The sequence below is a fragment of the Cervus canadensis genome, chromosome 21 (assembly GCF_019320065.1).
Source record: "Cervus canadensis isolate Bull #8, Minnesota chromosome 21, ASM1932006v1, whole genome shotgun sequence".
In the NCBI taxonomy this organism is placed as follows: domain Eukaryota; kingdom Metazoa; phylum Chordata; class Mammalia; order Artiodactyla; family Cervidae; genus Cervus; species Cervus canadensis.
Genome location: NC_057406.1, coordinates 4,288,578 through 4,303,187, shown reverse-complemented (window position 1 = coordinate 4,303,187; position 14,610 = coordinate 4,288,578). Strand labels below are relative to the sequence as shown.

Here is a 14,610-nt window from a genome sequence, read left to right as displayed (position 1 = left end):
TCCTCCGCACTGAGACACAGGACCACGGCCCTGGAGCTCCTCGGCGCTCCCGTGAAGGGACGCCTGTCGCTTTCAGGACAGCGGTGTCAGGAGGGTGGGGAGGGCAGGCCGAGCTCCCCGAGCCTGCACCGCAGAGCTGCACCCGGCCAGGGCGTCAGGAGCGGGCCCTGAGGAGGGGAGGTTTGGGGGGTGGGGAACAGCATTCAAGGCCCTCCTGGAGAGAGGATGGGACAGGGGAAGGGGCCAAGGGCCGGGAGGCTGGTGGGAGCCAGGGCTGGGGAGGACGTGACCTCACACGACCGCTGGCAGGGTGGGGCTCTGTGCTGATCCTCAGAGGACTGGGGGCCCCGAAGGGTCTGAGATGGAGCCTCCCTGTCGTGGAGAGGAGGAAGGGGCGGAGGTGTGACCCGTGCCTGTGGATGCCGGGGGTCCAGCCTGCCCAGGGGCCCCGCATGAGGCCTCCTGAGAGCTGCCTGGCTTGGGGGCGGCCCCAGCTCAGCCCGGCCCCTCCCAAAGGCTGGGGGGTCAACTGGCCTCTTTGGGGAGAGTCCAGGGCAGCCCTGGGCTGCGTCTGCCCCCGGCAGCCAGGGCAGCATGAATAGGCTTCTGTGGCCCCTCAATAGGCATTTCATCAACGCATGGCTCTCCGTGCTCCCTCCCCGGGGGCAGAGAAGACAAAGCAGCTGCCCCGGGAGGCCCGGGGCTGGGAGGCCGGGGCTGCCCTGATGAGGCACTTGGATGGAGAGCTGGTCAGACGGGCCCCACGTGAGCCACCCCACGGGCCGGCCGGTCCTCTGCTGCAGCCCGAGGGAAGCTCGGGGCTTCAGCGATGCTCAGGGGCCTTACTAGGAGAGCTATCCCCTGCCTGGCTCCTCGCTTCCCCAGGGAAAGTCTAGCCGCCCTCCCAGAGGAGCCAGGCCGTCCAGAGAACCCCTTCCAGAGGGTGGTGTGGTCCACCACGCTCCAGCCGCCCCCCGCACCTTCTTCCCTGACTGAACACCCTACGCATGCCCAGGCCACCGCTCCCCTCACCATGGAGTGTCTTCTGGAGCCCAGTCCAACCTGGCTTATGCAGGTCAGCTCGCCATCACCTCCGGGGGGCCTGTCCCTACCATCTGCATCCCCCACCATGCACCTCCCCTGACCCACGTAAGCCACTTTACTGCACGTGATCTTCAAAAGATCAAAAAATGTTTTCACTGTTACAAGTATTTATTTTTAAAGTGCAATTCAAGGCTTAGCTGGGCAAGCACATCATTGCAAATCACATACAAAAGAAAGATATAACAAATGCCCCCACACCAACGAAAAAAAATACAAACAAAACAAGGGGGAAAACTTAGCATGCTGAGGAATGGACCCCAGAAGACGAGGAGCAGAAGTCAGAGCCGGATTTCTACCCAGATGTTGTGCAAAAGGAGACGGTGAGGAGAGACGGGCAGCCGCCAGGAGCAAGTGCTGGCTCTGGGCTCAGCTGCGGCTTCAGTATCAGGTTTTCACCAGGCAGGTGATGGGAGCATCCTACATACGCGTGTACACTGGAGGCGTTGGAAAGTCATCAGAAGCTCAGAGCGTATGTGTCTTGGCCGGTTCAGCTACTAACACTCAGTTAAAGCCCCTGTTGGTGTCTTCACTCCGCTGAGGAGGAGGTGGAGGCTGCGGGTGTGACTCCCCTGTCTGAGGTCACCCTGCTGGCAGGGGCAGGGCCAACCACAGCCCAGCGCTCAGCCGTGCGCTCAGCCCTGGGTAGGACCACGTCACACTAACACCCGTGTGTGTCCCCGCACCGCGAGCCGGCAGCTCGCTGGCAGAGTGGCCGAGCCCCCAGCGCAGGGCAGGGCCCGGACAGGGAGTCAGCCACGCTGAGCCAGCGGCCATGTGGCTGTGACACACTCCGGCTTCCGGCTCATTCGGACACCACCACGTCGGCTTTGAAACCCAGCCCAAGGCCACCGTCCCTTCCCACAGGGTGTGCAGTGCTGAGAAATCCTCCAAGGGCTCCTACACCCCCGGGCCCCCCCAGGGAGGCCCCGATCCCCACTGGCCAGCTCCAGGTGGGGTTCGACCCCCACCCGGACCTGCCCCGTGCTGGGCATCACCTGAGGCCCGGGTGCAGTGAGGAGAAACCCAGGCCTGACCTCAAGGTCACTTTCACGGGGGGGACTTGAGTTCCCACAGCCCCCACAGTTCCCAAAAGCACTCCTCTGGATTCTCCCAAACAGCAGTGCGTGCAAACCCCGCAGTCCTGCGGCCACCGTCAGGGGACTGCGGCCAGCTCGCTCCCCACTAACTGCTCCCAAATGGCTTCGAGCCTGCCTGCGCGCTCATCGGGCCAAAACTGTAGCTCCCCGTGCAAACCCCACATCGCCAGCACCGACGTGGCCTTAAGCCAACTCCCGACTTACTGCTTTGTCCAGCACATGAACCGGTCTCCAGGACGAGGAGGAGCCGTTCTCCTGAGTGACCTTCCGTGGACACCCATGCACGGTGCCCAGCCCAGACATGGGCTGTGGCCCGGCTGCCCCAGCTCCCGCCCGCCCGCCCGGCTGGAGGTCACCTGGGACCTGCCCTGGTCACCATCCCGCCTCCTCCCACCCCCGTCCCACCGCATCACACAGCATGAGGCACATGGCGGGATCCCAGAAGCCCAGGCCAGCCCTGCAAGAGGCTCACACCTGTGCCCCAGCAGTGGTGCCACCCAGCAACCCCAGGCCATGTGGGAGCCCACCCCTGCCCACAAACCAGGCTCGGGGCTGGGGACCCGGCTCAGCTGGGCCAGCCCACCCAGGGAGCCCAGCAGAAGGCCTGCCCTGCTCACGGCCGCGCCCCAGCAGCCGCTCCTGCAGGCTTCAGGGTGCAGGCTGAGGTTGACTAAGCGCTTCCAACGTGTTAGGATGCAAAGCTGATGACCCGCTGGGAGAAGCTAGGACTGGAGGCCTGCCCGCCTCCCCCTTCCAGGCCCTGGGCAGAGTCAACAGACACGGGCGCTTCAGATGTTCTACCTTCAATGTCGCCCACAGAGTTCCCCCGCCAAACAAATCTTACCTCCCCCAGGGGCGGCGCCTCTCATTTCTCCTCCTTCCCAGGGTCTGGGGAGACGGGCGCCTTGTGCAATTCCAGCCAGCCCTCAGCCCCGGCTTCCTCCCCAGGAACGCCCCTCCCAGGCCGTCCTCCCCTTTCATTTCCCTCCTTCACTCTCACTTCTTCTAAGAGGTCCTTCACTGTGAAAAGCAGCGGCCAGGGTTCTTCTTCATACACTAGACCAGGGTGGGGCCACGGGGAAGAAAAGGCACAAATGCCTTTGGAGAAACGGATGTCCACGTGTGACAGGCACAGACACAGCCTCCAGGAGGCCTGGGCGCAGAACCCACATGGACTACTTGGGACCCTGACCAAGGGCCTCTCTGAGCCCCACCACCTTCGTCCGCCAGCAGGGGTGACACCCCCTTCGCCAGGGGGCTGCTATGGGGACAACCCAGGGCTGGGTCGCAGTGACGGAGCAGTGGCTGCTCTGGGGAGGGAAGCGGCCTCCCCAGACTTGGAGAGGGGCTCCTGACACAGAGCCCCGCTGGGACGACCCCTGCTCCCTGCACAGACTCTCCGGTCAGCCTCTAGGCTGACCCCTGACTCTTCGGGGTCTGCTGCAGGGAGCCGGGGTGGGACGAGGACTCCCAGGAGCTGACCAGCCCCACTCTGCAGGTCAAGGGGGAGCCTGAAACCCAGGGCCCCAGCTCCTGGAAGGGGCACAGCCTTGGGGACCACCCGAGGCAGCACCAGCCTCCACATGACGGGGATAAGAAGGACGGACCTGCAGGCTGAGCTGGGGGGCTCGGAGCGGCAGCCCTGGGTGGTGGGGCAGCCTGGTTCTTACGTCCAGCTTGGGGTGGGCTGCGTGGCTCCTCCTGCGTCTGCTTCTCCCAATCTCATTTCCCTCGTCCTGAACCACAGCGGCACGCTGCGTCCCAAAGCACGGGGGGACCGGCCTGCTTCCGCCAGTGGCTCGGTTTTAGAGGCGTGTGCACTGGTGACCAAGTGTCCCAGAACCACGGGCTGTCGACAGTGGTCCAGTCCACCCCCCTCCCCATTTTACCCAAGAGGAAAGCGAGGGCTGGGTGGGGGACGGGCCCTCCCGCAGCAAGTCCCACGGGGCCCCCTGGACTTGACCGGGGCCGAAACCTGCCCCGAGAGGCCTCAGTGACCCTCTCTGTGCTCCAGGTCTGCAGGCCAACGTCTGCCTGAGGTGGGCGCAGGGCAGTAAGCAGTCCTACTCCTCCGGGGGATCGGAGAACAGTGGTGACCTCCCCAAAGTGACACAGCATTCAACCCTTCAACCTTCTCTGCTCTGTCTCTGCCCGGGGAGGACGCCCCACACCTTGACTGCCCTACACAAGGGCTGCTTCCTAAGAATGACCCGTCTTCACTCAACAGACACCAAGCCACCAACCCCTCCCCCACTGCGAGATACACTAGATACATGCACACCCCTCCCCCGCCTTCCCCTCCCCCACACCCACCCCGCCCTCTCACTGCCCCCAGCCCCCTGCCCTGGGCCTGCTCTGCCATGAGCTGGCACAGGGGCCCCGGAGCCAGCCCAGTGGCCCTGCAGGGGAGGTGAGGGAAGCGGCCACACAGAAGACTGCATCACAGGCCCGGGGGCGGACATCCCCACAGGTGCCAAGAACAGGGTGGGGAGAGGGGCAGCCGACCCCTCCAGAGGTCGGGAAAGGGCAGGAAGTGAGAGGTGAGGCTCCCCATGAGGAGCCCCCCCGCCCCCAGGAGATTCACACAGCCGGGGGTGCAGCTGCAAGCGGGCCCAGGTCACAAAGGGTCTTGCACTCTGACTTGGCTGCCCCGAGGAGTCTTTCAGGGCGTGAGCGGCAGACGTGGTCAGGGGTGGCAGCCACTGGGACGCAGTGCAGCCCAGCCGGGACCTGAGGCGGGGGTGAGGGATGGCCCGGGGCGGGGGCGGGGAAGGGCTGACCCCCGCCCAGGCCTGGCCAGGCTGAGTGGCAGGTCTCTGGTGGGGAGACCATGTCCGATGGCCGAGGACAGTCGGCACTGGGGGCTGGGGACCCAGCGAGGGTCTGGTCTGGGAAGGGGCTGGACGGGACGCGGGGATAGCACAAACTGTCACCCTCTGCCCACCTGCCACTACCATCTGCCCCGGAAGCGCTCGGCCCCAGCAATTCAGAAAGTCCTCCATGAGTTTGGTAAACGTCTGTCTGCCACCTGCCTATCCACACATGTCCTCAGGCTGGCCCTCGGGGGTCAGGGCAACCTCTAAGAAACGGCCTCCCATGTTGGAGGCCTAAAGAAATCCTCCGCTTGCAGAAAGCTCCGCACAGATGAAGAGGCTTGTGGCAAGCTGTTTATAGAAGTGAAAAACTGGATCCAAAGTTTCCCAGAAGACAAGACCAATTAAGTAAATTATGGCACATCCACTCAACTACCCTGCAGTCATTTAAATAATGCTTCGAGTCTGAACAACATGGAACATGTTTTAGGAATTCTAAGTGAGAAAGCATGATGAAGAAACTTTATGTGTAGAATGTCAAGCATCCGTTAAGGGGCTTTAAAAAGCTTGGAAATGGAGACTTTGCAGTTAATAGTGTCAGTCCAGTTCAGTTCAGCGGCTCAGTCGGGTCCGACTTTGCGACGCCATGCCTGCAGCACGCCAGGCCGCCCTGTCCACCACCAACTCCCGGAGCTCGCTCACACTCACGTCCACTGAGCCGGTGATGCCACATGTCTCTGTGTAACTGGAACTAAGAGTGATTTTTTTTTTCCATTCTCTTATATTTTCCAGTTTCTATATTGTGCATGTAACGTTTTTTAATTGGAAAAAAAATTTTTGTTTGGGGGTTTCTGAGGCTGTTTTTTGCTTTTTTTTTTTAACAAGTGTCCCACCCGGGGCTTCTCTTCAGCAGCCTGGTGGCTTGGCTGGTATCAAGGCAGATGTAAATAAGGAGTCAGTGCCTCAAGGAGGGGGTGCACCGCGTGAGAGGCCTCGGGGCAGGGGCAGAGCAGGCACTCCCGCCCCGGGCAGGGGAGGGCGGTGGGTGCCAACACAGCTGACCGCCCTCTGGCTCTGCCAAGAATCTCTGCAGCCCTGAGCCTCAGTCTCCTTAGAGAGTGAAGGCCCGCATCTTCGGGGTTCTCTGAAAGGAGGCAGCGTCCCGACCTTGACAGAGGACCCACCGGCAGCCGCCCGGGGCCACTCCAGCTCCAGAAACGGTGGAGGCCGGAACCCACAGGCCTTAAAAATAGGCGCAGGAACCGGGAGAGGCCCCCTCCCATTCCAACGGCCACACTTCCTCCCCAGGCACTCAGCCAACCCTGGCGCTGGGGGTGGCACCCAGGGACCCCTGGGGAAACCAGCCACGGCCACGGCGAAGCCATCAACTGCGGAGCTCAGGTCCCGCCCCAACTCCACAGCCAGAGGTCTGTGCCACGAGGGCCAGCCTGTGCCGGGGCGGCGTGGGGCCCGGTCCTGCCGCAGCTCCCAGGGGCCCCACGCCGCCCGTCCTTTCCCAGACGATTCCCTCGACCCTCCAGACCCTGCCGGCCCCACTCCACGGATGAGGACACAGAGGCCCCAAGGGGTGGCAGGCACAGGCCCCACCGTCTTCCCCTCCAGCCACACCTCCCACGGACATCCTCTGCCTGACACGACAGCACCGGCCAGACAGAGACCCAGCGGAGCGTGCGAGGACCCTCCCGACGGGGCGGTGGTGGGTGCAGGTGTCTGGCGCAGAGGTGAGGCCCGCGGGAAGGCAGCTGCCCCCTGGGCCCTCTGACGGCCCCATGCCACCAACTCTCTGCAGGATGGCTCCTGGCGCCTGACTGGGCTTGGCTGGAACCCCGAGAACCCCAGCTCTGCTAGCTCCCAGCTGCGTGACCCTGGGGGAGTCACTTTCCTCTCTGAAGCCTGATTTCCTCCTCTGTCAAGTGGGGTAACAGCAGAAGCTGCCTCCACAGGAGACAGAAGTGAAGGCCCAGCGGGGCTGGCACACGGCAGACGAGCTGAGTCCCCACCCCCAGGACTAACAGCTTCTCTAAGTGCCGGCTGGTCCTCAAGTCAAACACCCACAGAGTGGCCTGAGGCCAGCCCCGGGAACACCCGAGTCCCAGCCAGGCATCCGGATCCCCAAACGCAGCTCTGGCCTCAACTCCCGCGGCCGCCCTTCAAGCATTCCCACTCCGGCCTGGCAAGTCCTGCCCGCCTCAGGCCCCCCTCTCAGAGGCCCCGCCCCCATCAGCGGAGGGGGGTACCTTCTTTGTGACCCTCACCACCTCTCCCACATCGACCTGGGTCCGCCCCTAGGCCACCAGGCGGCAGGCAGCTATGCACGCCTACCTCGGGTCACGTGCACCTAAGGACAGGTGTGGGCCTTCACCTCCGCTAAGAGCTGGGGTTCAGGCAGATTCTTCTGCCGCTTACTGACCACGAGACTGGGGCACGTTACTTCACCTCTGCACCTGTGTTTCTCCACCAGGACAAAGAGGAGTTTGATAATCCCCACTGCAGATGGTGACTGCAACCATGAAGTTAAAAGACGCGTACTCCTTGGAAGGAAAGTTATGACCAAACTAGACAGCATATTACAAAGCAGAGACATTACTTTGCCAACAAAGGTCCGTCTAGTCAAGGCTATGGTCTTTCCAGTGGTCATGTATGGATGTGAGAGTTGGACTGTGAAGAAGGCTGAGTGCCAAAGAATTGATGCTTTTGAACTATGGTGTTGGAGAAGACTCTTGAGAGTCCCTTGGACTGCAAGGAGATCTAACCAGTCCATCCTAAAGGACATAAGTCCTGGGTGTTCATTGCAAGGACTGATGCTGAAGCTGAAACTCCAATACTTTGGCCACCTCATGCGAAGAGTTGACTCGTTGGAAAAGACCCTGATGCTGGGAGGGATTGCAGGCAGGAGGAGAAGGGGACGACAGAGGATGAGATGGCTGGATGGCATCACCAACTCGATGGGCATGAGTTTGAGTAAACTCCGGGAGTTTGTGATGGACAGGGAGGCCTGGCGTGCTGAGATTCATGGGGTCGCAAAGAGTCGGACACGACTGAGCAACTGAACTGAACTGAACCTTAAGAGAATTATTTTGAGGATAAAAGGACATAATGAAAGGGAAAGACTCCGTTTGGTCGCGCAGCACTCCAGAGAAAGAGAAAACTCCCTAGGCCACCAAAACTGTGCTGAGAGCCCAGGAACAAGCAGCTCCAAAATGCTCAGCCCTGGGAACTTCCTCGTGGTCCAGGGGTTAGGACTCTGCACTTTCACTGCCGAGGGTGCGGGTTCAACTCCTGGCTGGGGAATTAAGATCCCACAGGCTGGCTTCAGCCATTTAAAAAAAAAAAAAAGCCAATAAAATAAAATAGATTAAAAAAATACATAATGCTCAGCCTAGGCAGGGCACCAAAAAAAAGCAGTGTGAGGAGGCCCCTCCCCTCACAGCACCCCTCCACAACTCACACCCAGGTTGTGTCCGTATGACTTGACCACATGCCAGTGGCATGATGCCCATGTTAAAGGGAGCCTGTCCACACAGCGTGCGTGGGCTGACATCCAGGGCCCATTAGAAGGCCCAAGCCCCGAGAGGAAGCATCAGGCTATCTCCACGGTTGGTCCAGATGTCAGCATCACACAACATCTGGGCACTGGACCACCTCACTCTTCCCAGCTCAGAGATTCTTGGTCCCTGCACAAGCTACCCTGACCGCCAGCTTGGCTCACCTGTCCCCTGGAAGCACCGGCAGTTCCCTGCAGATAAAAGACCAGAGCCCCGCTCAGAGTGACCAGAGGCCTGGCTGATTCCACAGAGTTCACCTGAGTACCTGGCTCTCTTTCCCCACTCACCTGTCCCCTGCCCCATGCGGGAGGGATCCAAGCTGATCCCCCCATCTGGCACAGAGCGAGTGTTCAGAAAAATGCTTCCGCTGCAGAGGATACAGTGGACAAGATTCAGAAATCAGGTTTGGGTCTCCAAGGTGCCTTTCATCATAGCAGCCAAGCAATGATGTGAAGAGTGACCAGGGCGGGGCTTGGGGTGGGGAGGGTAGTCAATTTCTCCCATCTCATAAACAGACACTGACTCAGAAACAATAATACCTCATCCAAGTTCAAGGGTCTCCCCCAGAGGCTCTGCATACCTTTAAAACAACCTCAGAAGGCATGGCATGGTTCTGAACAGCCTACGCATTGAGTCAACAACAATCTGGGAGATTTAAGTTAATTCATAACTGTAACAGGTTGTCCCAGCTGCAAGTGGAAATGAGAGGATGATTCGAGCAACCGGATGAACAAAGTGCTTTGGGGAGGGCGTTCTGGGCTCACGCCCAGGTGCTCAGGCCAGTCGTTCCGTCCTAGCTCTGCTTGGGCATGAAGTCACTGTTTAGCTTGCCCCTCTCTGAACATCACACCTCTCATCTGAAAGCTGCAAGAGATGGGCAACATGAGCCCTTCTACAAGTTGAAGATCCTAACTTCCTTGCCACCCACGCCCTTCACTCCCCAGTCCAGAAAGTAATCCTTTCCTTCATTTGCTGAACGAGCACCGGGCACCTGCTCTGCACATGCTGGGCACTGGGGGTGGGGGGGGACCCAGATGTGGGCAAGGCCCTGGAGGGGTCACCTGCTAACTGAGGAGACAGCATCACAGAACCACAGCAGTCCAATGACCCACGGGACATGAGCCTGGTACAAAGAGCGTCCAGGCAGCGGGACAGGGGCGGAGGAAGGGCCCCTGGGTGGCAGCATCAGCGCTGAGGACCAAAGCCAGACCTGCAGCTGTCTATAGGGCTGGTGAGTGTGCGGGGCAGGTGGCCCCGGGAGCAGAAAACAGCAGGGATAAAAGCGCAGAGCACCGGAGCACAGGGACTGAGTTCTGAGGGGCTGCGGGTGGTAGGATGGGGAGACCTTGTGTGTGAAGGGGAACTAGAGGTGAGAAGTGTGACCATCAGCCAGTGCCCCTGGCCTCGCACACGCAATTCTCCTCCCCAGATGCAGCACAACGGCAGGTGCAACGAGACCCGGTTGGGATTATCGGGGGGCGGGGGCAGGCACCAGGGTCGCCCTGACCACGGTCAACCCCAGCTGTATGACTTCCTCGCAGGCTGTTCCTGGGCTCGTCCCTTGCCTCTCTGGACCTCAAGCTCCTCGTCGGTCAAACAGAGATCACACTCCTCTCGGGGAGTCAGGATCAGATGGAAGGCACCTGCACAAAGCGCCTGGCACATACTGAGTGCTCAGTGAACGCCAGGTGCCAGGGCAAACGATTACTGTTCGTATGGGGCAGCGCTGCAGGCCCTTCGGGGCAGGGACCGTCTAACAGGGCAGAGGACGCTCAGAGGACGTAGGAACCGGCGGGCAGGGGAGTGGGGAGGGGTGCAGGAGCGGCTGAGCAAACAGGGCGGAGGGGCCTGGAGCAGATGGGCGCTCAGACCCCTTCCATTTCACTCCGTGCCAGGTGACAGGCAGCCTGCCGGGGGGGCATGCAGCCTGGCACAGAGTAGGTGCTCAACGAATGTTTGCTGAATGGAGGAATGAGGATCCTTCCGTTTCTACTCAGAACTCACTAGTGACACCTTTTCAGAAGAGACCACAGAAACCTATGTCTTCATCCAGCTCTGCGTGGTAGATACCCTCACCCTCACCCCCACTACCCTCAGCCCCACCTGTGAGCAAAGCTTCATTCCAGGGCAGCCTGCCTCCCACAAAAAGGAGGATGCAAATTGATCCCCGCCCTCATCCCGGCCTCCAGGGCGTGGCCTGCTGAGGGGGTCTGGAAGCCTTATGACCTCAGGTGGGTTGGGGGTGGGGGATATATCGGTTCTTTGGGCCCCAGTTTCCCCAACGGTGTATGAAGGCGGGGCCGTAGAATCTCCAAGGTGGACAGTCCCTTCTCCAAAAGCTGCCGTGGCCCCCTCAGAAATCCCCAGCCCAGACTGGGGAGTGGGGGTGGGTGACAACGTGGTAATGAAGTCATTCCCGCAGGAGGAAGGGAGGGGTCTTCGCTGAGAGAAAACCGCAAAACCCACCCTACGGGGTGGGGTGGGGTGGGGTGGGGGTGGGGGGCTCCTCGCGCTTCAGTCCGAACACGATCCACCAGGAGCCATTACCTCACACCCAGCCGCGCCGGGAGACCCCACCCCTGCCTGCAGCCCCCCACCCCCGGCTCCGTGTAGACAATACGGGACACCCCTGCCCCCACTCACCGGCCGATCTAGGACTCGGGGCCTCCGCAGAGAACAGTCACAGCCCGAGGGGCGACCGCACCCTCCCTCTGCCCAGGGGTGGGTTCGGGGCCCACGGTCCAACAGGTCCCCAGTCAGAGCGAAGGCGCTGAGCCGCGCGGGGAGACAAAGGCTTCGGGCGCCGGGGACCTGCCCTGTCCACACTGCCGGCCGCGGCATGGAAGCTCCGGGGAGGGTTTCGGGCGCTGGGGACCTGCCCTGTCCACACCGCCGGCCGCCGGACGGAGGCCCCGGGAAGGGCTTCGGACGCCGGGAACCTGCCCTGTCTACACTGTCGGCCGCCGCACGGAGGCCCTGGGGTGGGCTTCTGGCGCCCGGGACCTTCCCTGTCCACACTGCCGGCCGCGGCACGGAGGCCCCGGGAAGGGCTTGGGCGCCGGGGACCTGCCCTGTCTACACTGCCGGCCGCCGCTCGGAGGCCCCGGGGAGGGCTTCGGGCGCCGGAGACCTGCCCTGTCTACACTGCTGGCTGCGGCACGGAGGCCCTGGAGACGGCTTCTCGGAGACGGAAGAGGCCCGGCGGAGCCACGGAGAGGAGAGGGAGGGAAAAGACGGGCCGACCCCCGGATGGGCGGCCAGAGGGGGACAGACACGCAGGCACGCGAGCGTGCCGGACCGCTCCGTGGGCCAGAATCAGAGACGGAGACGCGGGGGCGCGGGAACGACCAGGACGCGAGGACCTGGGGACGACACGCAGGGGGCCCCCCCGAGACGCACGCGGGGACAGACGCGCAGAGACTCAGAGACAAGCGCAGAGACGGAGACGCGCGCGGACACTCCGGCGCCGCCGCGGCCCCGGCCTCGCCCCCGCCCGGCCCCACTCACCGAGGCCGCAGACCTCGCGGCGCAGGCTGACGCGGCCGCGCTCCTCGGCTATTGCGCGCAGCATGTGCTGCAACGAGCGCTCCTCGGCCTCCGCGCCGCCCGCAGGCTCGGGGGAAACGGCGACGGCGGCGGGGAGGGCGGGCGGCCCGGCCCGGAGCCCCGCGGGCGCGGGCACCGCGGCGCAGGCCCGGCCCGGCGGCCGCGCGGAGGCCATGCCGGGCCCCGACTCATCGCCCGCGCCGCGGTGCCCGCGGGGGCCCCGGGCGCGCCCCGCCGACCCCGCCCCGGCGCCGCCCGCCGCCAGCACCAGAGAAGCCACAATCCGCCTTTGTGCGCGTCGCCGCCGCCGTCGCCGCCCGCCGAGCCCGGCGAGACCAGCGCACCTCCGCGTCGCTGACACACCGCCTGCGCGCCTCCAGGCAGCCGCCGGCCACGCCCGGCCCCGCCCGGCCCCGCCCCCAGGCCGCCCGGGTCCCTCCCCCAGCACCGCCCCTGTCCGCCCTCAGGCCACACCCCAGCCACCCAGATCCTGCCACCATCCTCCAGGCCCCGCCCCTGACCACCGAGGCCCCGCCTCTGGAGCCCGGGCCCCACCCCTGACTCGCCCAGATCACGCCCCCCGCCTCAGGCCACGCCCCGGATCACCCGCCTGTGACCTGCTGCGGGGGACCTACCCGGCCGGCTCCACCTACTACTCGCTGCCCCGTGAGGGACTGAGTTTGTCACTTGCCCTCCCCGTTGTCACCCTTCTCTCCTCAGTCAAGTTGTTTTCAGGACCGGTTTCCGCTAGGAACTTCCTCTTCAGAACCCAGAAAGAGGTCACCCCTCCCCCATAAACAGGTCTCACGGGGTGAGGGGGGGTGGGGGACGGTGGAAAACTCCTTCCTGCCGCCGCCGCAGCCTCCGCCCGCCACAGTGCCGGGTGCTGAGAAAGGCTCCGCGCCTGCTTCCTCAGCGGGGCGATGGGGTCTCCCTCTGAGTGTTAACTAGGTAAAGGGGGCTGGAGAAGACTTGAGAGTCCCTTAGACTGCTAGGAAATCCAACCAGTCCATCCTAGAAGAGATCAGTCCTGGGTGTTCACTGGAAGGACTGATGCTGAAGCTGAAGCTCCAATACTTTGGCCACCTGATGCGAAGAGCTGACTCATTGGAAAAGACCCTGATGCTGGGAAAGATTGAAGGCGGGAGGAGAAGGGGATGACAGAGGATGAGATGGTTGGATGGCATCACCGACTCAATGGACATGAGTTTGGGTAAACTCCGGGAGTTGGTGAAGGATAGGGAGGCCTGGCGTGCTGCAGTCCGTGGGGTCGCAAAGAGTCGGACAGGAGTGAGCAACCGAACTGAACTGAACTGAGGGAGTTGGGGGGGCAGGGAGTTGAGATCAGCTGGACATGTGATCCTGATAAAGGCCAAGGTCCAGTGGGCATCCATCCCTGTGCTGGCCTACACTGAGAGAGGAAGATCTGGGAAGGAAGCAGCTAGAGGCCCTTCCCTGACCTCACCCCTGGTGACCCATTTCTACGGAGCAGGGAGATGGACATGGAGAGGGAGAAACTCACTCACTAAATCCCACTCACTACATCTCCATACCCCTGCCATCACACCAGCCTCTGCCCACACACCCATCAAGTTTCTCCCCCACCCTTGCAACTCAAGCTTCTTCATCTTATTTGGGTCCCAGTGTCACCTCCTCAAAGAGCCTCCCCAACCATCTAACTTCAAAGACCACCTTCCCTCCCCTCAAGCCCTTTATCCTGTTTGGATTTTTTCTTATTTATTTATTTGGCTTCCCCGGGTCTTAGCTGCGGCACGTGGGATCTTCAGTCTTTGTTGCAGCTTGCAGTATCTTTCGTTGGGGCGTTCGAACTCTTAGTTGCCGCATGTGGGATCTAGTTCCCTGACCAGGGATCGAACCCAGGTCCCCTGCATTGGGAGCTGAGAGTCTCAGCCACTAGACCACCGGGGTGGTCTTTATTTTTCTTCACACACATCACTTACCTCTGCTGACACTACCTTATAGAGCTCTGTGTTCTGTTTATTGTCTGATGTCCCCGCTGAGGGAGGGGCCTGTCTTCTGCACCACTGTATCCCTGTGCCTGGAACGCGGCCCACCACGAAGTAGATGCCCCGTGAATTGAGCACATGAAGAATGACTGAGAGGCCTGGTGGGAAGCAGGGGGTGGAGGAGGCAGTGAGGGACTGCGGGGTGCGGGAACAGCACTGGAGGAAGTAGATGGTCTGGATCCTGCTTCAGGCCTCACGGCTGGTTTGTGCCACCCTGAGCACCTCGTGGCAGGGTGGGGGTCTGACCCCTGTGTGCCCGCACCAGGCATGGGGAGGGTGGGGTTCAGGAGGGTCTGTAGAGGCGTGTGGAGGAAGAGAATTGATGTAGCCAGTGATCTGCTCTGTGTGTGTGTGTGTGTGTGTGTGTGTGTGTGTGTGTGTGTATATATATCTTCTCCCCTGGGGCTGCTTCCCCATCTTTGAAAGGACGACACTGGCCTGAGGGCTACGGTTCTGG

The 14,610-nt window shown here is 62.0% G+C and overlaps 1 protein-coding gene across 1 annotated transcript in view; it reads right to left on the bottom strand.

Annotated features, from left to right (window-relative positions):
* KIAA0930 (KIAA0930 ortholog) overlaps positions 1-12,292 on the bottom strand; it is a 44,050-nt gene extending 31,758 nt beyond the window's left edge. The window contains exon 1 of the mRNA XM_043441738.1: positions 12,088-12,292. Coding sequence (XP_043297673.1) covers positions 12,088-12,151 — 64 coding nt within the window. The 5' untranslated portion in view covers positions 12,152-12,292. The remainder of the gene's footprint in view (positions 1-12,087) is intronic.
* Positions 12,293-14,610: the final 2,318 nt, after the last annotated feature.